The sequence below is a fragment of the Pleurodeles waltl genome, chromosome 11, assembly GCF_031143425.1.
Source record: "Pleurodeles waltl isolate 20211129_DDA chromosome 11, aPleWal1.hap1.20221129, whole genome shotgun sequence".
In the NCBI taxonomy this organism is placed as follows: Eukaryota; Metazoa; Chordata; class Amphibia; order Caudata; family Salamandridae; genus Pleurodeles; species Pleurodeles waltl.
In genome coordinates, this window is record NC_090450.1 from 784,201,247 (window position 1) to 784,229,196 (window position 27,950).

The following is a 27,950-nucleotide window of genomic DNA, read 5'->3' on the forward strand; positions in this document are numbered from 1 at the left end:
CCTCAGACCAGTAGAACCACCGTCATTTTGGCCCTGGTCATTTCCAGATTGGATTATGGGAATGCGCTTTTACTTAATTTAAATAAAGAATCTCTGCACAGACTTCAGTTGATGCAGAATACGGCTGCCAGGCTGCTACTAAAATTACCTCGTGGGGCCTCTGTTAAGAGGGGCCTTAAAGATCTACACTGGCTTCCGATCATCCATCGGCTTTCTTTTAAGGCTCTCTGCATCACTCACAAAGCTGCTCATGGGATTGGGCCTACAACACTAACCACCAAACTGAAATGGCATAAGCCTAATCGCTTGTTGCGTTCAGCCGGTGCCTATCAAATTCAAATAGCCCGTACTAGGAAAGTATAATGGGGTGACAGAGCTTTCACTATCGCAGCTGCTAAAATTTGGAACTCTCTTCCACTGAGTATAAGGCAAGAACACAACCATTTAACTTTCAGGAAACTGGTCAAGACATGGCTGTTTCCTCAATAAGTTTGGGAGCTCTTTTGCTTAGGTCTTTACTGCCTCACCCAGTTAGCGCTTCGATGCCCGAGGGCCGGAATGCGCTTTATAAATGCCCAATACATACAATACATACATACATACATATATTTTTAGTAAAGTTATCAGCTGAGAAGTCAGGTGAAAGTCCACATATTCAGGTTCAACCCCTCCCATCACCGGGACTTTAGTTTTTTGCTCTATTCATAAGGCGGAAATCTTCCTCCATTCCTGTTAGCCAATCACGCTACTTGATCTCCAACTTGAAATGGATTTGGGTACTATCCACATTCATTTGTGAATTCACCAGGGATTGCTCGAGGAGCTCTGTCAGAGGATCTATTAGATATTCAAGATCAAACAAAATAGCAGTATTCCCAGAAGTACACTACACGATGACGCCAATCATGAAGAGCATCCCACTGAACTGATTATTATGTTTTAGTACTATTAGAGAGAAAGTATGAAATTAAATCAAAGACAGTTTCAAATATGCCTACAATGCCCTTCAGGTGCTCTAGGAGGATTCTGTTGACCGCCGTGACGTAGGCAGTGGAAAGCAGAAGGGGTATTTAGGCTGTGTTTTATCTTCACCCATGGGGAAGAGAAGAGCTTCTCTGATGTTAACTAATACCACTTGTATGCCACTGGAGGATCTGAATCATAGATCGGGTGATTTTCTTCAATCAATTGTCAGAGCAGTCTTGTGATTTCGATTCCCATAATCTTACAGGATTGGGAACTTTAAGGATGATTGGTCAGTAGTTTGCCAATATGATTGCACCTTGTCAAGGACTGTACTATTCCATTCTGGTAAGCGCTGAGCATCTATTTTCTATGATCATACACGTATGCGGTCAGTTCCATGTGATGCTCTTTTAGATGAGCAACAGAAAATAACTTCTAAACATTTGACCTAATGTTCACTTTCAAAAAATATGTTTCTAATTTGGAAAGAAGAATATGTTGAGCAGTTTGCAGATTCCACAAACCCACACAAAAGGCATTCTTAGCAGATGCTATTGCCAAATGTGTTCAAGATATTGTACAAAAGAAATCTAAAGTTACGTTTAATGTAAGTGATTACATTTCTCCCATATAACTACTGTGATAATATTATGTATCCCCCTTGCAAATAGTAGAGCCTTTTTCAATAGCATAGTCAGAATTTGTAAACGATTTCAAAATATTTTTGTTGTACAGCCGCAAGTTTTCTGTAAGTCTTTGTTTTTCTTAAATATGAAAAAATTACTTTGAGACATTTGCAGACTCTTTTGTGCAGTCATAATTCATCCCGACATTCAGAATTTTCCTTGCACTTAAGTTCGTTAAAACAAAATGATAAATATTTTGTATAAATACAAAATAAACTTCCAATAAATGTTCAACATGGTATTTCAACACTCGTGCATTTGACTTTGTTCGAAATGACTTCATTAGTCAATATGGGCTTTATTTAGGGTTTAGTGGAGCGGACACATCCTCGGAAAATGGCCGGATTCTCATTCCTCTAAACCTGCTGTACTCCCACCTGATAAAAAGGTGTAGAAAAACGATGTTTCTGATAGTGGATCCCTAGTAGGTTCTGCCAATGGAAACCTTGGACCTGGCACAAGACTGGTGGGTCACAGTGAGGAAACCCCTCCATGCTTAAGCGTGTGGCTGATTATTCATACCAGGGACTGCCATGCAAGGTATGTCGGCAATTGGCCACTCATATTTACTAAAAGTGCATCTGCTGCACTGATGGACTTCATAGAGAGATCCCCACCAAAATGGAAGGGATCTCCATATCGGACAGGCAGTGTATTGCTGGGGATTGACGTGGGGCATCCTGTGACCTGACAGACCCAGCATGCCGCACACTCACCCAGCGATAAATGAAATGCTGTGTTCAACATCACCAGCAAGTCCATCAGACGAGCCCTAAAGACTTTGGACTAATTTGCAAATATGTGGTCTCAACTTTTCAAGGGCTGCATATTCTCTGCATGCATGTCACGATTCATGAATCGTGCATGTAGGGGGAAGGGCCATGCTGGCAGAGTAGATGCTTCCCATTTTAATGGCTTTACCTTCAGCAATAGAATTTAGCAAAAACCTTTGTAAATTGTCCCCTTTCTTTTTTACAGAACCCAAAGTTGAGAGACTATTATATCTTTTGCTAGTTCCTTCACCACGCCCAACTAAACTCACTCAGCTTATCTGAGTGCTTAGTTTTTGCACTCCTCCACTTGTCATTTGTGATTTCCTGATTTACACAAGTTGGAAACCTAAGTGGGCCTGCAAAAAATACCATATAAATAGACACTTATGTTTGTGAATTAAACAGCATTGTATTCAGGGTCACCTCTCTTCTGGCTGTGCCCATGAACAGACAATACCCAGTGTACACTCAGACTGCATATACATATTATTACACTCATCAGTGAGTGAAAACCATAGGCCCATAGGACTTTGTCTCATACGAATGTATTCTAAACAGTGAGGGAAATAGAAAATATGTAATGGGACCCATAATTTGGGTGCAACTGAAAACGACTTTGTAACAAAGGGGTGGAGTCATGGGAAGTGGAGCCAATGACCGTCAACGTATGCATTATTTTTAATAAAATTCTCAAAGAAATTAACAGCAAAGAGAAATATGACAGGCTAATTTGCTCTAGTTGTTTATATATAGCTGAGAAGGATAGACATTGTTTTCGGTGGGCTGAGAAACATGTGGTCTTGAAGTATATTGGTTTACCCTTTGTCTTAATGCTCTAGGTCTTTCTGATGATCCTCAACATCCTCCACTCCCTGGTCCTTTTTCCCCTGGTCTAATTATCCTCCTTTTCCTCCTGTCCCAGTTTCTTCTTCTCCTCCTCCTGGCTCTGCTCTCCCTGTTCCTCCTTTTCCTCCTCTTCTTGGGCAGATGATGCTCCTAGTCCTGGCCCTGTCCTGGTCCACCTTGACTGGATGAGACCCTCAAGGTCATCCTTGTACTCCTTGTGCTCATCTGGGCCCTAGGCCTGTTTCTCTAAATCCTACTGGTGGTTCTATTGTGCTTTTTTCCTTGGCCCTCCCTATCACTGTCATCCTCCTTCTTCAGTTGCTGGTCCTCCTCATCATCCTCCTGGTCTTCCGACTCCTCTTCCTTTTGGTCCTCATCCTGGTTTTCCTACTCCTGGCTGCTTTCTTTAAACTTGAGGTTCTTCTCCTCCCGGTCCTGAAATGATCCCCCATGTACAGATCCTGACCCTTCTGCTCTTCTGTGAGCTAGTGGGTCTGCTCTATTCCTCCTGACCTCCCTGGTCTTCCTGGCTCTGGTATTTTTCTTCTTCCTTATCCTGGTCCTTTCTGGTCCTTTTACTTCAGTCTCTTTTGGTCTTCCTGGTTCTCCTTGTGCTCATGGTCGTCATAGCCACTTGGCCCTCATAGTCAGCCTAGTTCCCCGATCCTTGTCCTACCAGCTCTGATCCTCTTGAGCCTCTTGTTCTCTAGCTCCTGTTTGTCCATCTGGTTCTGGTCCCCATGGTTGTCCTGATTCCGCGGACAATCCTAGCCCTCTTGCTGGTCCTCATTTTTGTTTCTGGACCACCACCTACTCTCCTTGCAGGTCCGCCCAGTACCACCCACAAGCCTGCCAATGGTTTGTTTTACTTTTTTTTGCTGCTTTTAGATTTTTATGCTGTGATGAAGTGAGCCTTGTAGGAAAAAAAGAGAGCCCTGTGGAAACCGTTCTGGTACACCTTTTTTGTGCCAAACACCAACAGGACTGGCCCACTGATAATACTGAGTCTAAGGTACCTGCTGCAGACATCTACGTGCATCCAGAGAGTGTGAATGTAGAAATGCATAATTTTAAGTTAACCCTGGTAGTTCGTGAAGTTGCTGGATAAAGGTATATGCTATGTCCGGTCACAAGTTTGAAGCATAATAAAACCTCACATTCCACTGAGGGTGCTTGCATCAGAACATAATGTGCGTGGTGCAGTTCAGATTTGTGTTTATGTCAAATAACTCAGGGGAGTAGGGATGTTGCTTTAGATATCCTTGTGTTACCTGGAGGTAACAATGCTAGAAAAATAGCTCAACACTCCCTTTTTGTCTGTTGCCTTCGAAGGAGAAACGCCTTCTCGTCTGTCCTGTGTAATACCCATGGATGGAGAGTGTGTCTTACTCTGTATATGTAAGATAGGTTCAACATAGAACATGTGTGTTTATACTTTACTGACTGGCCACAGGACTTCACCTCGGGAGTCCTCTGCGTGGACAGCTACACACAGTGGAGGGTTTAAGTAATTTTGTCTGACCAGAGCAGAAGATCTGGAATATTTCTGAACCTTACCCAGACATGCCTACCATAGCTGAACTCTAGTGGCTTGTGAGCAGGGCTTGGCCTATTTTTTCTTGGTCTCTAGAACCTTCCAGTGTCCTCTTGCCCCAGGAGTGGCACTGCAGTCACAGTTTCAGCAGCTAGGAGTGAGGATGACTTATGCCAACCTTTAAAGTTTAGCTTCTTGTTCCCTGTTGGGGGACTTCCAGCTCTGCCTCCTAATCCTGCTGCATTTGGGTGACAAAGGCTGTGGCTGGACCAGTCTTGGGCTAATAAAATGTCAGTAGTTGTCTGAAACTACTCCAGAGAAGAATGGATCTAATTCATGTCCACAGCTACAAATCTGATTGGAGGACCTACCCCTCAACCCTACCAATGATTGTCCAAGATATAAATAAATATTGGGCAGATGCCCTGCCCAGTGCTCCATGTTTGTCTTCACTGGGAATAGGAGGCTCACAGCCATCTTCTCTGAGAAGCACTTGAGTTTCAGTGTTGGGGTGTTTGATTGCCAGCTCCCCTACCAGGCTGAGAACTCAACTTGAAGGTCTGGTTATAGGCGTGCTGCCTGGAGTTGTCTTTAAGGACCCCCACCTCTTGCTGTGGAGAAAGGGGCACAAGATGATGTTTTCCTACAGAAAGAAGCTGCCTAGAAGGATACCATAGCCCAGCTTCCTGCAGTTTATGGACTGTATACGACGGTCTAGACATCACCATTATCAAGCACTGCATGTGACTCAAGGGAAGGACTGCTCTGCCAAGGACTGTTCCCTTTTAATCGTGACCGTAAATGTTCGTCCCTAGTCATCCCCAACAGGATATTGAGCTTGCTCGGTTGTCTCTCATCGACTGGCAATACATGGATATGCTAGGTGAGGCCCAGTTGGTTAAATTCACCAACCAGCAACCCACTCAGCAGTTGTGACGATATATAAATCTAAAGCCCTGCTACAGAGAAGAATTTGTGAGTCTTGCCATTTTGTCAGTCACAATAGTGAGTGGCCCATCTTTGGAAAAGTGATTCTGTTCATTAAAGTCTTAGCTACATTGGAAAATATTGTCCTTTAGAAGTTCCATAGTTGTGGGATTTTGGGGCACAGAGGCTTGAAAATATCATAACAAGAAATATCACTGTTAAATTCCGTTTCACGTGGGCCTGGGGATTTCCAATGTATGGCCACTGGGCATATATTTATTCTCCCATCGAGGGCAACATGTTCATCTCTGTGGCTGCCACTTCCTAAAAAACTCTTTGTGGGTGCCAGGGTGGGCTCTTCGCTTTGGGGATGGATACTGGGAAGAAAAAAGATTAGAAATACAGTTTTCGCTGTGGGGCTGTGCTTGGCCCCACAGGGGACAACTGAGTGCAACACGCCTTGAACACATGTCTAAGCCAGTAAGCAAAGAGGTACTGATTATGAAGGACCTTTGCGGAATTTAGTAGGCATGGCCTGTTTTTTAGGAAAAGCATGCTTCACAGTGCTTGTTTCATGTGTATTTGCATTTGTATTTTCAAGTGGTTTTATTTATTTCCAAGTACAATAAAGTTGTTTTTTCTTTTCAAAGTAAAAGCAGTGGCTCACCTCCCTCAATAAGCCTTGGACTGGTCTACCTCACCATCTTGAGGCCGAGTAGCTAAAGTTGTCCACTTAGTGCTCACTTTTGGGTGTGATAGCAAGGCGGTCTCAGGACATCAAAGATAAAAGACTAGGGGCCATATGTACGAACACTTTTTCAAATAGACACAGAATGGGTAAAAACCTTTGCTACATCTGGCCCTAAGTTGGCACAGTTGGAGCCCAGTGATCCCTTGATTGCCATAGGACCTGCTCCAGACCAGCTCCCACACCATATACTCTCTTTAGAATCTCCATTTCGCACAAGTCCAAAAGATGCTTGTCCAGACTTCAGTCTCTTATTGCGCAGACTGTTGAAGCAAGCCAAGTCTTTCCAGCTCAGACTCCATACTCTCATTGTAGGACTCAATAGAGCGAGTTAGACGATAGTCTCCAGGCTGCACACTCTTACCACAGGACATTTTGTGAATGGTAAATCATAAGACACTAGGGTGCATTCTCTTCTCCCGATGCTGACTGGGGTATGATGAGCCCTGTATCCATGTGCTGTGTACCCTCATTGAGGACATGCTGACTGCACACACAGTTGGGCTCAACACGGACCTCAGTGCCCATGCTGATATCAGAGAGCATGTTTAGAAGGGCACCCTGCTATCACACCCTGCAGATGCACCCCATTATTTCTGACTTGTAGTGCTATAATACATGGTACACCAGTGGCTACATGATGGTATTCCTGGGCTCCTTTGAATTATGATATACAATGCACCAATGCACTGTTCTTTGACAACCAAGTAATGATGCAACCATCTTCCACCGAGCTTCCGCTTTCTTTTTCAATGTCTACTTCTTTCTATTCAGAGCGGCCAGCTTCCATATGCCAAAGGACCCGCGGGTTCCCTGCATCCTGATAGGTCCAGGCACTGGAATTGCCCCTTTCCGAAGCTTTTGGGAGCAACGACTCTTTGACATCCAGCACAAAGGTAGGTCTCCTCATCTTCAATCAGCGTCCATCGGCCAAACTCACAGTGATATTGTGAATAATAAAGATGATAAAACAAATCCTTGATCGAGTCCCATACACATGAAGGATCTCCTATCGCTATTTGTTTCCACCATCATTTAAACCTATAGCAGAGAGTCATCCCCAGAATCAAACTACATCCATGTAGTGCAGGTATACAAATATTCACTGTGGAATACCAATGACACATGGTCCCTCTGGTGACACCTCCTTTGTTAATCTACAATTTCTACATCTCGATGTGAGTGTGTCTACTCCAATCTGCATGATTCCGCAAATGGAAATGCCAGGGGCGTAAGATAGGCCCCTGCAGACCAAGCAGCTCAGATGGGCCCCCGACCCTTCATGAAGACCTATTCGGCCCAAAGCCAATGAATATCTGTGATGTAGACAAGACTCGGGGGCCCGCATCACATTCTGCCCCATCACATTTTTTTAGTGTTACCACTGTCCTTTGGTAGATATGTGTATCCCATGAACAAACGTGAATGAAAATGAATGTGCCACATAGCTCGTCCTCAAGATTTTCATTGAACTCAAGGTCTGATTAAGAGTTGGAGAAAGTCCTTTCCTTTCATGAAGAAAGTGTTAAATCCAATACAGAATCCACTACTGAAGTGTCCTCTCTCACAACAATAGTGTGTTGGAGGAAATTCCACTAGTGAATTATACTCTAAATCAAGCCTTATATGTCCTATTCCAGTCGAATGAGACCAAATGAGCACACCACCACACAGCATGTTATTGTATATTACAATGAAGCCCAAATATTGAATTTGTCGGATCAAGTATATGTATGTTATAATAATATTTGTAGTGTACACAGGTACTTGGGTGTCCTGGTGCTAAAAAAGGAGCAAGTATTAATATGCACATAGGAGACGGAATGTGTTAAACAAGCCAAGCATTTAGCTTCTTCTTGTAAAGAGGAAAGCAGGTCTCCTTCATGACAAAGATGAGGAGTTTCTTCTGCTTTTTAGGTGCGAGAAAACAGAAGGCACGTCCTCTTGCACAGGTGCATGAGATTTGAGGGACAGCCAGCAGAGAAGGGTATGCAGACCTTAAATTACATCTGGGGCAGTATGAAGTAACAGTCCCAGCAAAGTATCCAGGACCATTCCCATGCAGAGTTCTATGTACCAAGCAGAGGAACTTGAACTTATCATATGTAGTTGGATGAGGCAAGGGCATCATTGCTGAGTACATGCTACCACCATAATGCTAAGACTGCAATTCACTGAAGGGGCATCTGGATGATGCTCTTACGCTCACAACCACCTTTTCGCCTGCCTCCTCTTGGGGAGGATGCAGACCCACAGCTAATCATGCATTTTCCTTGCGGTCAGTATGACAACTGCTCCTTCCTTCTCTCAAGTAGAAAGGAGGGCATTGGGTAGTGCTGCCCAGAGGATTGTGGAGAAGGGCGTGCAGAAGATAAGTATGGCCAGCATTGCCACCCTGCACCTAAGGGGCAGAAGGTGGGTAAAATCAGCATTACCACGCTGTGCATGGCTTCCGCATGACTCAGCTTCCCCGCAACAGTTGATCCAATGGGTCAGTTCATGGCCAGGTGTTTGCAGGGTTGTGTAAACACAACATAAACTTCTATATGGGGAAGGAGTCAATAACATGAGGTTTTCCTCGTCGGGGTTTCAAATGTAATCATAGGCAACTGATGTTTAGCAGATACATAATCACCTACAATGCTGTAAGTTATTTAAGTGTACCATACTAGACAATACCAATTTTACACAAAAGATCTGAATAAAGCTAAAAAGAGGACCATGGTCTGTTAAATACTAAGACACCACAAGTGAAGAAAGTAATTAATTTTAAAGTGCAAACACAAGAAATATGTTTACCAATGACTTGAAGAGTTATTGAGCAATAAACAACTGAAAGATTGCAGTTCATACTTATATAAACACATTTTTCAGTGGGGTCAATTACAAACATTGTACTGTCTTTAACGATATTACTTTTAACAAAACAAACAGACGTTGTTGATACCCAGGTATGGGTCTAAGAAAGAACAAAACATTGTGTATACATAACTACAAAATGTATATCTAGTGTGATAATTTGCTTCTGCTCTGGTACTCTTCCTGCACACAAGTACAATTATTTTTGTTGCATTTAATTGTTTTATCTCTGTCTGGTTAATTGTGTTCTGTGTAAAGTTGTCCGCAACTCTCACTGTCTTTAACTGATGGGTTACTTGCCCAATGGGTCTTCTCTTCTCCCACACAGGGATTAAACCGTGCCCCATGATCCTCGTCTTTGGTTGCAGAGAGTCCAAAATTGATCACATTTACAAAGAGGAGGCCATTCTTGCCAAAAACAAAGGGGTATTTAAGGAGCTGTACACGGCCTACTCCCGGGAACCAGACAAACCAAAGGTGAAGACTTGTGTTAGGTTGATGCAATAATTTAATCAGTCAGTGTTGCCTGATTGGAGATCATTCTTAACTTCCTTGCTTGCTCTGCTGCGAGCTGCCACTTAAGGTGCTTAGGGCATCACCTTGTACTGTTTATGAATTGATGCATGTAATGAGTGATACAGTAGTTATTCGTTATAGTGGGGGTGGTCTTTAAAGGTGTAACACGTGCCATTTTACACCAGCTACTAGTAAATGTATGCTGTGGTTTATTTTCACGAAATCAGGGCTACTGTGTTTATCTTAAGGATGTGCCAGGGAGATATTTTATAATGAAAGCAATATAAGTGTGCAGCCCCGTGATTACAGTGCAAGTAATGGAACACTATGATTTAATATTGAATGGTACCATGACCAATATCTGTTGGAAAATTAGGATGGGTCTAAACAAATAGGGCTCGTAAAAGATATGATGCTGCAAAGAAGTGGTCTCTCGAAAAGCAAGTAGAACGCAGGTCTCTGGAATAGCAAATACTAGTAGCCTTTTATTAAATACAAGTGCAAAAGTAGAAAGAATGCCCTATTTGGACCAGCTCACCTCCAGCTCAGTATCTCATTCTCCTCTTGCCCAGCCTCCTGTCTCCTACCAGCGACATTTACGGCTTTCCATCCACACAATCAGATCCAAGGCGCCAGCTGGAGAGGCAGATCTAAATGGGGCCCAGGCATATCACATCTCATCCCCTAAACAGCAGAAAGAGCACACAAATCAATACAACACATTTCCTTTCAATAGATAATAAAGAACACGCAACACAGCACATCAACACGAGATATGGGTTGAATGAGACTCCAGTATGCTGTGGTAACCCAGACCCATGTGGGATGCACCCGACTGCTGACAGCTCTAGAAGCCCATACCATTAGCAGGATATGCACAAAACAAATGCCTATGGCATATCATAATATTTCTTAGCTTATGCCAGCAGTAGGGCTTTGATGTGGAACTAGAATCAGAATGGGATGCCTTGAAAGACATAACCTGCCTTATAATATGTTAGTAGTGGAATGTGACACTGGATGTTGGTAATTAAAACCAGAAAGTGATGTCCAGCAGAACACAATCTACATTATAATATGTCAGCAGTGGAATTTGATGTAAGATGTGGTAACTAGTATCACAAAGGCATGGCCTGCAGAATATAATCTAGATTATAAGAGGTCGGCAGTGGAATTTGATATAACGTGTTGATAATTAGAACCACAAATGGATGGGCTGCAGAATATAATCTACGTTATAATAGGTCAGCAGTGAAATTTGACCTAACCTGGTGATAATTAGTATCACAAAGGCATGGCCTGCAGAATATAATTCATTCTACATTATAATATGTCAGCAGTGGAATTTGATGTAAAGTGCTGGTAACTACAATTGGAAAGGAATGTCTTGCAGTAGAGGAATTGAGCTCTTATGCTAGCTCTGTATTAACGCCTGTTGAGTACACACTTGAGTTATTGTGCTTTTTGTATCTGTCTTTCAAATTTCTGAATAGCAGTCTTCCTTTAATTGTCTGAATAGCAGTCTTCCTTTAATTGTCTGAATAGCAGTATTCCTTTAATTGTCTGAATAGCACTCTTCCTTGCTTGCCATTTCTGGTGCTTGTCTTTATAGTTCTTCATGACCCTTACTAACCATTACCTGAGAAGAACACGCGATCTTACGAGCCAGGTTGCAAAGAGCACAGTGATAACAAATTGTGACCATTTAATGTCTACACACATTTTGTTAATCCGCATCTGAGTTTAGAACCAGTATACTACTTTCTGAAGCTGATACGGAGAATCTCCTGTACAACGTATAGAAATATATATTTTTTTTATTAGTGGTGACTTTGGGGATGAAGTTGCTTCTGGCATAAGCTATATCCCACAAGAGTAGCACTTAGACTGTGAGTGGACTGCTCTAAACAGCTTTGCGGGGAGTTCCTCCCATGGAGCAAGACGTCACTGCTTACAATGTGATGGGATTATATGCGCTGTGAGGCATGGTACCAAAGATCTCTTTGAGAACTGGCGCTAAACTACCAGGCTGGTGGACTGATGTTCCACGTTGTGCCCTGTTATCCCTGATTGATTAGCTAGAATGATGTCCCATGTTATCAGCTGTCATCTCTGATTGGTTGGCTAAACACCCCGGGCTGACTCACAGTGAGAAATGTTCCACTTGAGTGCGGAAACAAATAGGATCTTGATTTTGCTGACTTAAGAACACTACATAAGTGGATTGAGACGCCTCAGGGTTAACGCAGTGCATCGTGTCCACCAGCTTACTGCTTCGGTGACCGCACATGGTGTGGCCTCGAGCCTTGCTCTAACTACAACTTTTTTGTCTTTTCCCCTCCAGAAATATGTGCAGGATGTGCTAAGGGAACAGCTCTCCGAGGTGGTGTACAAGGCAGTGAAGGAGCAGGGCGGCCACATCTACGTCTGCGGAGATGTCACTATGGCCGGCGATGTCCTTAAGAGCATTCAGCACATCATGAAGCAGCGGGGGAATGTGTCTGTGGAGGAGGCGGGAGCATTCATCAGCAAAATGAGGGTAGGTGTCAGATGCACGCGTTGAGCCAACTGACCATGACTCAACCCCAATGTCAGGCAATACAAATAATGAATAGGCCGGCCTGCGGCAGGGGTGCATTTGCTGCACAGGTTCACACACTGGGATTTAAAGCTGTCCAAGGTGATAATGGCATCCCATGAGGAAGGGGAATTTATTTTTTTTAATTAGCAACATCTGTAATCGGACGACCTTTTTCAGATCGCCCCTAAATGCAGAGCGAAGGCTACCTCTTCAGAAAAGGTATATTCATGTAATCAGCAATATAACTAAGACACTGATTCCGAACAAAAATGAAGAAACATCTCTATAGGCTGTCTAATGAATTCTGTTTACATTAGAATTTTTTTTAAAAACATTAACAATACATACTGTAGTACCCGAGTAATATGCACATGGATGTAGATGTTGTGGAAACAACAAACAGGAATTGAGTCTGAACACAGTGACACCCCACACTGAACATACTTCAAGATCAAGCATGTGTTGTCTATACAGAAGGAAGACGGAACGTATGACGATTGTGTCCATGACACATCAACATCTGTTTCACTTTGCCTTTTTGTGTGGACCATGTAGAAATAAAGTGTCTAAACCCCTGAACATTTCCCAGGTTTTTAATCTAGGTGCAGGGCAGCTCTGCCAATGGTGCATAATGTTGTAAAAGTATCAGAACAGTTTGTACCATTAATGAAAAACACCACTGTAACCTCTCTCGCCAGAGGCATCTGCTTCTGTACTACAATATAAGGTAAAGTAATCAGAGTTAGCTTCTTTGTTTTACTGTAGAGCAAAAGTGGTCAGATAATTTCACCTCCTGTAATCTAATGCAGGGCTGTGAAAGGCAAATTAATCAAAGGAATTTCCTTATGAAGTCCAGTACAGGCCAAAGAAGGGTGAGTGATCTATTTTTGCAATGTAGTATGATGTAAGGAATCCAAACCTATCTTCTGTGAACTAAAGCAGGTTGGAATATTCAGAGTAAACTCCTTTACTCTTAGTCAAGGTAATGGAGAGAGGATACTCTAATGTTATGCAAATAAAAAAAGGACTAGTGATATTCTTCTCCGAGGTACTAACGGGTATACTTTGATATCAGAGGGTAAAGTGATTTAATATTGTTTAATTGACTGAAAATTTACTTTTCCTAACAATCTTAAGGTGAAAATTCTTGACGTCTCTTCTGAGCTTGATAGTGACTATTCAGATGCATAAAACTAGCCTCAGCCACTTCATAAGGCCACCTTACAACTATTTTTCCTTCTAAGGCTTTACCATCTGCTTACAATTTCTTATGCCGTTACTTGGTTTAAGGCTAATGTCATTATACACATTCATAATTCTACCTTTAATCGTTAAACCTAAAACAAAATGTTCTGAGGGTACCGGAGTGATTTGCAACACCTAACAAAAACCCTAAGTAAATAGACAAATCTCTGCAGTCTAATGCAGTTTAATGTGATAACAACCATGGCAAACTGTAACGCAATGCAGAGTAAAATAAAGAAAACACTCTTAAGTAATCCAATAGAGAATAAATTAATTAAAGTAATTTTCAGTAAATTTGTTCAAGTAAAGCAATTTAGAAGTACTCTTCAGTACAGTAATTCATGATGAAATGGATTTTGTACTCTAGTTTTGTATTTTAGTGCAGGGTAAAGTAATGTGAACAAGTCTCTTTACTCTTTAAAGGGAATAGTAAGTGGTGAAATCTGTTTCAGTCACCTAGTGCAACATCAAGTAATGACAGCTAAAGCAATGAAAGATGCTAAATCTTTCATTGCTCAAAACATCTCTTCTGTAATCTATTAAAGAAAAACGTAAGGAGAGTAATGTCCTTCAGGAACCAAATGCAGAGTAATGTAATTAAAAGAAGTAAAGCCATTCTGTAATCCAATGGAGGACAATTAATAAAATCAATCCCCTTATTGAAATAAAACAAGATAAAAAGCAATTGTGCATATTAACCTAAACAGAATGATCACTTTCTATAATCAAACACAAGGTAAAAACATCAAACTAATGTTCTATAATCTGATGTAAAGTAATTTGACTAATCTGTCTAACCCAAGCAAGAATAAAGTTATTGTCACTTATTTCTATCAAATACTGAATTAGAGTGATTTCTTGTAATCTAATACTGGCTCAAGAAATTTGATCCACTCTTATGCGCAGTACAGCAGCCAGAAACATCATATTCTGTAATCATCCTCAGCATAAAGTATCAGAATGGTCTAAGGGCACCTAATGTAAGACAAGGTAATCAGAGTAATCTAATGCACATGCACCCCTGAGCTATCGGAATACACACCACCCGCTGCTGCAAAAGGAGAGTAATCAAGTCAGTGACCTGAAAGTTGCATACAACATTGGCTGAGGATCTACTTTGTAATACGATGAAATTTTTTTGAGTCTCAGTAATTCTTCCTAGTTGCTTCATTTCCTCATAATTAGAACAGAGTTTCGGTTCTTGAGGCCAGATTTGACAAACGTTCACCTCTCCAGTACCTACTGCTTCCATGACCTGTATATACGGTCATACATGATTTCATGTGATATGTTCGACTTTTCCTTAGTTGAGAAAGCAACATCATGGATAAAGTGACAAGCTTTGTTACATGCTACTTCTAGATTGCACTCATTGGCATAAAAATGTTCTTCATGTCTTGGTGTGTCTTCTTGAGAGATGACCTTCACAAAGGGGGAGTCTGGGAAACGTTACATGGGAAAAAATGTTGATTGGACATATTTTATTGATCCATTCACTGCATGGCAATGAGCTGCACACCTTAGCTCCCTAATTTAACACCAGCACCAAAGTCAATAGTCGAGATGTCACCATCTAATCAGAAAGTGTAATTTCTTTCAGGATATTTCTTTATGACCCCAGAGAGTAACGGAAAGTTACACATAGTAGTAGAAGTATGTGGTCTGCACGTATGGTTACATTTTGCAAGGGGTAGCATTTTTATAACTCACAGGATAGTGGTGCCAGTGTCAAAATGGGGACGAATTGAGCAGGGAGGGAAGTCAGATTGTGGGTTGCTTGGAGATGGACATCTGTTTTTTAGATTTTTCCGAAATGTTTTACAGTCGAACACTTAGGATCATAGGAAGACTGTTGCAATGTTTAGGGTAGTAGACAGAAGAGGCCTGCTCCTGTGTGCATTGAGTCTTTTGAGGTTGCTGTTTGTTGACACAGAGTCCTCTTTGATGTGTGACTATCTATGTTCAGAACGCTTTCAGTCAGGTTCTGACGTGATGAATATTGTGAGCCAGTGTGACCTTGAGGTACAGTTGAGCATTGCTAAAATATTGGTGAATGGTTATAGCTTAATGAGTGGGGAGTACACACTTCACATAAACACTAAATAGCAAAGAGTAAACATTCCACAAGAGAAATTGATGGCTGGAGATCTTGGAGTGGACATTTTGACATAATCTAGTAGTCTTGGAATAGTTAGGTGAACCCAATTCATTCAGTGATGCCCAGGTGGGATGCAAAGGTCTCAGTTTGAGTCAGGTGTTTGAAGATGTTAAAAGCTCAGACAGGGAAAGGACAATGAGGAGGTAGAGTGTTGTTACCAGTATTTCTCAGAGCAGTGTCCCCCACCAGGATGGTCATCACTGAGATGCTACACCACGAGTGGAGACTGGTTAGTCCAGCCAAGATAGAAAGCGGCCCGAGGGAGCAGAACATTTTATCTTATATTCAAGAATTGCATAGATGGGGAAATAATGCTCCTGGGTTCTGTGCCAGACACGGAAGATTTTGGGCAAGAGGTTTAGAAAAAGTAGCCATTTTTCATAAAGAGATCCATTCTATTCTATTCTATTTATGGGTTTTTATAGAACGCATGGCTACCCAAGATAGGTTCCCCAGCACTGAAAGCCCTTGCTTGAGTAGTGAGCATCCAGGCGAATAGATGAGGTCTGAGATGCTGTCGGAAACTTAGCAGATTGTCATTTAGTCTGAGATTGATAGGTAATGAGTTCCAGAGTTTATGGGTGAGGTAAGCAAACAAGGGACCTCTGCCCCTGGCTCTCTTAATTCTGGGGACAGTGAGCAGACCTAGTTTGTTAGATCTAAGTTCTCTGTTGGCTTGGTCCGGTTGATAAGGTGATGGATGATACGTGGGCTACTTTATATCTTGCACAATGTGCAATGCACGGTGCTATGAATAGCGGCTGCCTATTGGCAGCCTGTGAAGCATGGTGAGAGCTGGCCTAATAGTATTCGAGCAGTGACATTTTGGATAAGCTGCAGCTTTTTAATAATTGAGAGTGGGCTGCGTATGTAAACGGAGTTGCTGTAGTCAAAGCGAGATAGTATTAAGCATTGGACCACTATTCTGCGTACATCCATAGAAAGTCATTTAAGAGTCTTCCTCAAGGCTCTAAGAAGGCGGAGTCAACTGGCAGCTACCTTTTTTGCTTGCGATGCTATGGTATGATGTCTATCAAGTGTGACACCCAGGCTTTTAACTTTACTTTTGGTGAGTGGGCGGTCACCTATGGATGGGTGCCAAGTGAGTTGATTCTATAGAGATGGATTGTTCCCACCTACCAGTACCTACGTTTTGTCCTCATTTAACTTTAAACAGCTGGTTGCCAACCAGCTGGTGACCTGCTCTAAACATAGGTTTAGTTTTTCAGTTAAAGAGTTTGCATTGGGTGAAAGAGAGATGATAATCTGTGTATCGTTCGCTTACCATACAATAGTGAAACCTAAGTTACCGATGATATCAGATGGGGGCTGACATACAGATTAAAAAGCATAGGGTTAAGGGAGTACCCTGTAGCACTCCATATTTTAGCTGATGCTTCTTAGAGAGAAAAGGCCTGTTGCAAACATGGAAGCTCCTGTTACCTAGGACTGATGAAATCTAGTTCAATACACTTCCTGTGATGCCGACTTCTTCCAGTTTTCAAAATAGGGTAAGCTAGGAGGCCATATTAAAGGCTACGCTTCATTCAAGAAGAATAAGCGCGGATGAACCACTGTGGTCAGGGACTTTTTTGAGATCCTAAGTAGCCATCAGGAGTGCTGATTGTGTACTACAACCACGTCGAAAAACCACTTGAGTGGGGTGTAGTATGTTCTTGGATTAGAAGAAGATCTAGAGATGCCTGTTTATCGCTTTCCCTAGGATTTTGCTGACACCTGAAAGTAGCGAGATAGGTCTATAGTTTTCAATCACCTCAGGAGCCTGTGATGGCTGCTTTAGTATGGGACGAATTATGGCATGTTTCCATGCATCAGGGATGGTGCCAGTATCCAAGAAACGATTGTATATTTCTGTCAGGGCGGAAATAATGACACCCCCTCCTTTTCAGAATTATATCCATATCAGAACCACCTCTCGTCTTCAGAAACCCTCTTGAAGAACCTTCTTATGCTGCCTTACTACACTTGCTCGATTTTGAATTCTGGGAATATAATTAAAGCATGGTCCATGGCTTCCTTTAGTTCCCAGTGCAGCACCCCCTCCCCCCCAAACAATTCAAGACCCTCTTGCTGATTCACAAGTGCATCCATGGAAGTACTGTATATCTGAGAGCATTACACCACTAAACTCTCCCTGTGCGCAACAGTGGTGTAACAAATGCCCCTGCGGTGTGGGGAGGAGCCCTCAGCACAGTACCCTGGCCAGAGAGCCCCTGAGTCAGTCACAAGGGGTTTCCCCTCCATGTAATTTGCGGGGGAGGGCTGCAAGTTTTGCTACGCCACTAGTGCACATCCAACAAGCATTTACTCCAGAGCTCCCTAACATGATTCACTGAAATAGTGTCAGGCAATTTGCATTCCAAGGTCCTAGACTGGGAAGCCTGGCTATCTGCCCTGTAGCTGACTTCCAACTCACTTCAGGGGGAAAAACTATCTTCTCTCAATCACTTTGTCCAATCAACCCTCCTACCCGAAGGACTTTTTGGTGATTTAGTAGAGGCATATTCTACTTATATGACGTTAGCCCATTCAACCACTCTTACAGCAGTAATCCTGGGTTAGCAGTAGGTGACTAATAAATTAGATGGAATATGTTTCCCTTAAACGTAGGGTGACCAGATTTTGAGGAGCAAAAACCGGGACAGGTCAGACATAAAAGAAGGACTAACGACTTTACACTCACTTTTATATCTGGCCTGTCCCGTTTGTTGCGTAGCTTTGTGAATGTGTGCCTATACATGTGTGTGTTTACATACATATATATATACATACATACACACACACACACACACACACATATACACACATACATTTACAAGACTATACATTTAAATTCAGCTATGGCTTGACCTCCCACCCGGCACCCCCAACCCGCCCAACTCACCTCTCTCTGCCCCCCACTCCATCTCACTGCTGGGAGCAGACAGTGGACAGTGTTGCCTGACAGTAACAGATAAATTACTTAATTATTGCATACTTTGTAGGCGTCTGTTAAAGGAGAGCATACCTTTAACTTTTGCTTCCCTAGATAATCTGACCTTTGTCCCAAAAACTGGGACAATTATGTAATAATTTGACCTTTGTCCCAAAAACCGGGACATGTGTTTAAATTTAAGAGAAGCGTCGGGACACTGGGACAGTCCTCTAAAAACCGGGACTGTCCGGGGAAATCTGGGACGTCTGGTCACCCTACTTAAATGGCATGCCTACTTCCAACACTACAAACTATTGTGCCCCTCTAGAGCCATGGAAGTCATTTAGTGGTCGCAAATGCGACCCCTGGCTTGACCTTTGCGATCCCTGGCATTGCCGTAGCGACCAATGGCCTCGCCTTTGCGACCCCTGGTCTCAGAGGGGCAAAATCAGTGCCAGGAACACAGTGGCAGAGTTGTTTGGAGCGACACTCATATTATTTCCTCTCAGTTTTTTTATTACACTAATACTAAATAAGACTTAATTATTCAGTGTTAGCGTTATAGAAAATGGAGTGCATTTAGCTGGAATATGATTTTTCTGTGCAGTTGAGAAAAGTAAAAAAAAAATGCTCTTACATGTATGTTGTGTGCGTGCTTGAGAGTGAGTCTGTATTTAGGTGAGAGCGTGTGTGTAATTGTGAATGTGTGTGTATTTGTAAGCATGTGTGTTTGAGTGAAAATGAAGGTCAAAGGGCGAGTGATGTCACTTCCGCTTCCCCTGGTATTTTGGTGAATTGACATTCATGTTCAGAGCCCACAGCAAGTAGGGAAATAGGCGCATCACGTCCTAACTGAGGTTCGGCTGCACCTTCTGGAAGCACTTTCCACCCTCGAAGGCAATACAGTCTTAGATTCTTGAGAAGCCATGCTGACCTCTAGGACCGTGGCTGAGAAACGGAACCCTGTGCTGCTTTCTGCAAGCTTGTCTCCTCGACGGGCACAATAAAACAATATGTCAGGATTATGCACCATAACCTTTTTTTATGCTTTTTACAGCGCTCTGCTGCCACCAATTGGACGTGCAGGAGTACTACATGTCTCGCGCTTAAAATATATGTCATAAATATCAATCAATCTCTGTTGATAAGTGCTGTCGATCACGCCGCAGAACTTAGCAGCTTCACATACAGTATATAAATATAGGGGAGAAAAAGTTATTTGCCCCACGCATCACCTACCCACCAGCAAAGATGTAAGAGAGCGAGTAAATGTACTGTGCTCTGGCTCCTTATCTGTTCGTTGAAAGGGGCCCCCTGCGATTTCCTTGTGCGGGCCCCCCCCCCCCCTAGATCCAGTCAGGCCCCCCCTGCGCCGCAGGGGCTGCTGAGGCCTTTTTTACGCCACTGCGCAGGGGAGTAGCTTGTGGGAGAGGGGGTGTTACACCCTCCTAATAAATATATGTTGTGATATATAGTTGGGTGCAGGTGCTTTCAGTCGGGTATGTTAGGTGTCTGTCGGATTTCACCAGGAATTTTTACACACACAAAAACGCACACACACACAGCTTCAAAAATGTTTATTATTTAACAAAATAATGAGCTTTCTCTCAATTAGAGCACCTACTAATCTGCATTCCTCTCTCTTTCCACTGTCTCTTAAGCCCCTCTTGTGTGCTCTGCTTGTGGTCTAATGTATTTTAACATAATGTGCCAATGTGAATGCTGGCAATCTGAATCTAACACTCCCCCCCCATTTCATACTAACCAAGCTATGCCCCTGCCACTGCATAGTCATTCTTTGTGGCCTACCCTCGACTATATCTTCTGTTGTTTATACATAGAGAAAAACACTATTGTTGAGCTGGTTGGTGCAGTTAGATGATAACTAGAATTTATACCCCCCAGGGCAAACTATTTTAATTCGAAGGGTAAGATGTATTATAATATCTATATATAACACCTAGTGGTGGCCTCCACTGGGTAGTTATAGTTAGGACTTAGTTTCTATAGAAAAAGTGCTTTTCTTTTTGCTAATAACTTTGGCGTTGTTCAATGACTCTTCACAAAATTTTCCTAAACAAAATGGTGTTCACTTCAGCTGCTATCTGGAAAGTTTCAGGGTGATCCATCAAGCAGTGGTGAAAGCACTGGGGGGGAGGGCAAAAAGCGTTTTCCCTATTCATTTTTCCATAGGGATTTTGAACAGCAATAGCGCCCAAAACTGCTGGACAGAATTACACCAAATTTGGCAGAAAGGTAGCTCTTGGTCCATTGGCTTCCAACACTTCAACAAGGAATTGTTGGGAGCCATGTTGGGACTCCAACAGGCGAGCCCTAGCAAAAAAACAAAGGGATCATGCTAGGGACACCCTGACTCCTTAGCTCTGGTGCTGGGGTCCCAGAGGGACCCATCCCCAAAGCTAAAAAGCATATTTTTTGTAATTTTTGCTGCAAGACGTGGCGAAAACAGTAAAAATTCCCCCCAAAAAACAAGCGTGGGCTCCAGCGCTTGTTTTATAAACAGCCTCTGGTGGGACATGTCCCAGGCATTGAGATTTAATGCGGGGGGCTGCCCCAGGAACCACCACCTCCTTGGGGCTACAACAATTGTGTGCGGAAAGCCACTAGGCCCCCGTAGCCCCAGGGACCTCCACCTCCCCAGGGCACATATCTGTATCTAATGCGGGGGATGTGTGACCCCTGCAGCCCCTGTGACCGCCACCTCCCCGGGGCTACAACAAAAGAGTGAAGGGGGTCTGTTTTAGACCCCAGGGACCACCACTTCCTCAGGGCAATAGTCATTGGAGGGGGGTGGCCCCCCTTGAGGAGCCAGAAATGGCATTGGGGACCGGCAACCCCCGGGGCTGGTTCCTGCTATGTCCCACGGTACCCACCTCCGGGACATATCTGTTTGCTTTTGCTTGGTGGGAGCTGACAGCCCGCACAAAGTCTGCTTTCTGCAAGTAAGATCTGTCAAACAGCTCCCGCTGTCAGAAAGCAGAGTTTTCATCTGTTTCCTTGCATGCAAATATGCACATCCTGTGCAACATGTCTTGTTTCCATTAATGGCCTTGCTTTCCATGTACTGATAGGTAAATGTACTCATGTCCGTCATTGTATATGTGAGCACATAACTGCTTTGTCAGTTTTGCGATGCACGTAATTTCCTGGTGTTAAACAGTCTTATTTGGCGTTACAATTACCCCTTTGCCACTGTATATTGTCATAACCAGTTCTAAGTATGGTGAGTAGCAAACACAGTTTGGGGCAGGGAAATTTTAAAACATATGTATACTCCCAACAATAATGCCAAAATCATTCTTTCTACCCTTAGAACTACTTTTGTAAAGTTTTTGTTTCCTGCTGCGTATGGGGATGTTCTCCCTAAGTGGACAAAATTGTCACCTCTTTAAAGCGCCTAAACTGTAATGAGCAGCTTAAAGGGAACAAGCTAGCTTCTGCAAAGTTTCAGGTGAGGCGTCAACCCTTGAGACAGTATTAATAACCTAGATCTGTTTGAGCGACAAACATTATTTAATCTGCGCCGGTGGGCCGTGTGGCAAGTAGGCGCGTGCATGTTTATGCAGACGTAGCTGCAGCCATGGAGTTTCGTCCTCTCGGTGACTCTGCACTTGACTTACAAAATTACAGAAGGGACAGCTGTTTCAATGATCATGCCACCTCCGTTCCATTTATAGGGAGCATCCACAGGCCCCTGTTTTCCGGTTAAGAAAATCAGAAAAGCTGCCCGTGATATTACGCTCCCAGGACATTCCGTGGTGGCAGGGAACCAGATTAACAGCCCCCGCCCCGCCTTTCTTTCGCACTTTGATGGAAAAACCTTTATAATTCACAGGTTGCTGACAAGGAAAGTACTCCTGGTTACTAACCACTTTCTTTGACCGCCCCTGAGCAAGTAGTATTGGCTCATGGATTTGCTGCCATCATTGCCACAGACTCCGCCTTCCTCCTCCTCCATTGTCCCTCCTCCCTGCAGTTGCTCCTGTGCTCGCAGATAGAGCTTAAAATGAGAAGAAATAGCTTATGTAATTACTATCTTGCGTAACATATGGGACATAGCCACAAATCTAGTCAATGCCCAATCATTCTCTCGGTCATTACGCCTCACGCGGTTCTTCAGTGTGCACAGAAGCCCGTACTTTTAATTTTACTGCATTTACAGTCAAGCATCAACTCCTCTTTCGACTCCGCCACCTACCCAGACCCCTGGAAGCACGCCGAAATCACCGCTCTCCTAAAAATAAACCCAAGCTGACCCGGAGATCCTCTCCAACTATCGCCCCATCTCACTCCTCCCTTTCCCCGCCAAGGTTGCAGAGAAATTAGTCAACACCCGCCTATCCCACTTCCTTGAAGCAACAAACACCCTTGACCCCTCACAATCTGGGTTCCGCAAGAACCACAGCACAGAAACCACCCTCATCGCATGCACTGATAACATCGGGAACAAAGTCAACAAAGGCGAGACCGTCGCACTCATCCTCCTAGACCTCTCCGCAGCTTTTGACACCGTCTGCCACCACACACTCCGCACACGCCTCCACAACATAGGAATCTGCCACAAAGCCTTAGACTGGCTCACCTCATTCCTCACCGATGGAACCCAGAGAGTCCGCCTTCCACCCTTCCACTCCAACACTACCAAGATCACCTGCGGAATCCCCCAAAGGTCCTCCCTCAGCACCACACTCTTCAACATCTACATGATCTCCCTAGCCAACAGCCTCCGATCACACGGAATCACTATCCTCTCCTACGCAGATGACACCCAACTCATCCTCTCCCTCACCCGCAACCCTACCACCGCCAAAACCAACTACACGCCGCTCTACTAGACACCGCCATCTGGATGACCACTAACCACCTCAAGCTCAACTAAAACAAAACCGAAATCATCATCTTCGGCCCCAACAAAACCACATGGGACGACTCCTGGTGGGCCACCGCCCTAGGTCCCGCACCCAACCCCGCAACCCACGCACGCAACCTCGGCATCATCCTTGACCCCTCCCTCTCCATGACACAGCAAATCAATGCTCTAACCTCCTCCTGCTTCCACACACTCCGCACAAAAAATCCTTCAAATGGATCCCCCCAGAAACCAGAAAGACAGTCACCCACGCACTCATCAGCAGCAGACTGGACTACGGCAATGCCCTCTACACCGGCACCACACTCAAACTCAAACGCAAACTCCAAATAATCCAGAACACAGCCGCGCGCCTCGTCCTTGGCCTCCCCCGCCACGAACGAATCTCACCACACCTCAAATTCCTTCACTGGCTCCCCATAGACAAGAGAATCACATTCAAGATCCTCATCCACGCACACAAATCCCTCCACAACACCGGCCCAACCTACCTCAGTGAAAGGGTAAACTTCCACACTCCCACACGCAACCTCCGATCAGCCGACCTCGCCCTAGCCACAGTCCCCTGCATCCAGCACACCACCACAGGAGGCAGGTCTTTCTCCTACTTCGCCCCCAAAACCTGGAACTCCCTCCCCACCGACCTTCGCAAAACCAAAGACCTACTGGTCTTCAGAAAGAACCTCAAGACTTGGCTGTTCGACCAGTGACCCTCCCTGCCCCCACCCCGTTTCCCCCCCCCAGCACCTTGAGACCCTCACGGGTGGGTAGCGCGCTCTACAAATTTCTTTGATTGATTGATTGAAGCATCAACCAATAAACTCTTCTTACATTTTGCCGGGTAAACAACAAGTTATACAGAGAGTTTTGGGATGTTAACCATGTGCCTGTTTCATGAAAGAACCATAGGTCTTCACAATCAGCCTCTTTGCTGGGCTGTTAATTGCTTTGTTAAATGGGGCTGTGCAGTTAAAGGATGAGTTGCATTTCAGTCGCCGTAGTCGCTGGGTGGAGGGTGTTCTTTCTGGAGGACGCATTTTAAAATTGTGTAACTCTCCAACGTGCATTTTGTCTTGGGTACTCAGCTCATATGGCCAACGTTCCAAAGCCTCTGGTGATCTGTCATTGGCGTTGACTGACAGGGCAGGCAGGGAAAATCCCTGGTACGCTGAGGACTCTGGTGCTGCTTTTAGGGGTGAATGGATGGAGGGTGACAAATACCACTCAGGGCACACACAGTTTGACTTTCAAAATGTAAATAATTGGCCATCTATCCCAGCCCCCAGAATCCTCTTGATGATAGTCAGACAGGATAGTGGCCTTTCTAGGGTTAAAGCACACAAGACCCTTGTATCCGATGTCATGACGTCTTGATGTTTTAAAAAGCTCTTTGTTATTCCAGTCCTACACACCCACAACCTTTAAGGCTTCTTTCAAAGGAATGTGGGGAGGAAAAGCAAAAAGTAAGCCGCCTGTAGTGAGTAATCCTGCATCCTATTGAGAATATGTTATACCTGGAGTTAGGGCTAAGCTACAGATGCTTATATCCAGATTCAGATCCAGCTTAAAGTGAGAACAGGCACCAAGGAGGTCTGCCATAGTGCTATCCAATTGCGGCTTAGGATGCTTCACTCACTTCACTGCTTTTAAGGCCATGCATACATCTACACAAATGTGAATCTCACCTGATTGTTTTATCTTTCTCACAATGAAAATGGGGATGTAAAACCAGTCAGTCTGCAGTTTTCTGTATAATCTGTTGGGGTTTCAACTTGATTAACGCCTTCTTCCTAATCAGTCAACATCAATTTGGTAAACAGTCTTGTGCACCTGATTATATACTCATTTCCTTTCAAACACTCAATGCATGACACAAGAGGCGTAAATCCCTCTTTGGTGTCACCTCACACAGACACCTGGGGATAAGTAAGCAAAATTAGTCAAACATTTTTTCTTGAGACCTGTGATGACTCTGCCCTTATCACATTTTTGTTGATTGCAGGATGACAACAGATATCATGAGGATATCTTTGGCGTGACCCTGCGCACATACGAAGTGACGAATCGCTTGAGGTCAGAATCTATCGCGCACATCGAGGAGAGTAAGAAGGACAGTGATGAGTAAGTGCTTGGTTTTGGGGGTAGGGTCCTTGTGATATAGTGGCCGAGGTAAGCATGGGATGGGAGCAGCAAAGAGACTTGAGACAATGAACTGGACCCTAAGTGGTGTCTTAGTCACTCCTTCACTGAATAGACTTCCATTCCATTCCAAGAACTCTGCTCCCTAAACATTGGATGGAGTGCTCTAACTTACTAGAATGTTGTTGTTTAAACACTGAATCGAGTCTCACACAACCCTCACATGACTGGTTTATAATACTGGATGGAGTCCAGTCACTTTCCCCAACACTGGCTTTAAACAATATATAAAGTCCTTGTATTCAAACACTCAATAAAGGGAGTCTCCACCACCCCCATAGAAATTTGACACCCCATTATGTCTTGTTGATTATGCCACTGGCCTCACAACATCCAATATAATTCTCCACAGCAACGGTCATAACACCAAATGAGTTTTCTCAGTTCCCTAAACACTTTCCTGATATCTTAAGATTAAATTTCAGTCATTCTCACATCACAATCCTCATGAATTCCATTGAGCATTACTTATTTCTCAAAGCCCTGACCTTGTTGACTTTGAAGGGGTCGTTCACCACCTAGCACTTACCTGCCACATGCAAAGTGGTCAGGATAATCACAATGTCATTGATCTCATAAACCAATAGATTCTCACACATTCAAAGGTCCAATTCACTCAAACTCCAATAGTGCCACACATCGCTATCCTTATAAATACAGTGGGTGTTTTTCTGATTCATAATCAGAAGTGACTGAAATTTTAGTGGGGTTTCACACATTCCCCACCGCAGTTACTCCTCCCACTTGTCGGTGGCCTCAAACTCCAATGAAATGTAATATTTTCATAATTAATTTTGACTCCTAAGCACCAATAGAGTTTGACTCAATCAAAACCCCCACTGGTTTGGTACAAATGTAGTTCTTATTTCCATTGCCTGATACAATACCATGGTGTCTCACTTAACCGCTCAGCAACTTTCTGACATCCCGCAATGGCAGCTCATTGATAATTGACTCCTATAACCTCTAATTGACTCCCACGATTACAAAATCAGCACTGGCACTTAAGCTGCGAAGGAGCTTTGCTGAGTTCTTCCAACACTTACCCAATACCTCTTTAAAGAACTGTTTTGTCCTTTTCCTATCTCATGATTATCACACAGACCACTTACACCACTATCTCCATTGCCCTTGCAACAAACTCTTCTAGTTCACTTTTGACACAGTAAACCTGCCAAAACTACTCCAGTTCCTGAAAACCACCTCCTACAGAGACAACATTATCTAAAACGTATTATAAATGAAATCTCAGGAGAGGCCCTGATGCAGTTGCTGATCATCATGAAAGCGTCACTGAGGGGCACTCCCTGTAGGATGGCTCAACATTGGATAAATTCTCCCTCAGTAAACATAATCTGGACGCAGGTAACCTTGCGGATTACCACCCAGTCACGCACTTCTCATTTCAAGACAAGATAATCCAAAAGAACAAGTTACTTACCTTCAGTAACAAATTATCTGGTAGAGGCATATTCTAGTTGCAGATTCCTCACCTTAGAATTTCCCCCAGGCATCAGTCTGGATCCAGAAGTTGCAGGTTGGAAATAGGCATCACCCTGGTGCGCTGATGTCAGTTTCCTTTTACAACTTTCCACGCCAGAAGCCAGAGCCATGAAGAACACTGACTATGGTGCACCAGAACTAGGGCCCTTAAAGGGGAGTCCCTGACCCTAGAAATCAGTTTGCAGAGCAGGAAGGATTGGTGGGTCAGTAATGAATCTGCAGCTAGAATATGTCTCTACCAGATAATTTGTTACCTGGAGTAAGTAACTTGTTCAACTGATAGAGACTTCTAAATGCAGATTCCTTACCTTAGAATAGATACCCAAGCAATACCATCCCTGGAGGTAGGTCTGTGAATCAAGATCGTACTAGGAAGTCCTGCAGAAACAAATGGGCAAAGTACCCGTCCCTTCGAGCCTGACTGTCCAGGCAGTAGTATTTAGTGAACATGTGCAAGGACACCTATGTAGCTGCCTGGCAGATATCCAGGACTGGAACTCCATGTGCTAACACAGTTGTTGCAGCTGTTGCTCTGGTAGAATGAGTCTGCAAACCCTCCAGGGGTTGCTTTTTAGCCAATGCG

General features: G+C 43.7%; 1 protein-coding gene across 1 annotated transcript in view; it reads left to right on the plus strand.

Moving 5' to 3' along the window:
• The window catches only part of NOS1 (nitric oxide synthase 1), a 507,091-nt gene that overhangs the window by 460,083 nt on the left and 19,058 nt on the right, over positions 1-27,950 (plus strand). The window contains exons 25-28 of the mRNA XM_069214501.1: positions 7,255-7,376; positions 9,668-9,816; positions 12,200-12,394; positions 25,668-25,786. Of these exons, the coding sequence (XP_069070602.1) occupies positions 7,255-7,376; positions 9,668-9,816; positions 12,200-12,394; positions 25,668-25,786 (585 nt within the window). The remainder of the gene's footprint in view (positions 1-7,254; positions 7,377-9,667; positions 9,817-12,199; positions 12,395-25,667; positions 25,787-27,950) is intronic.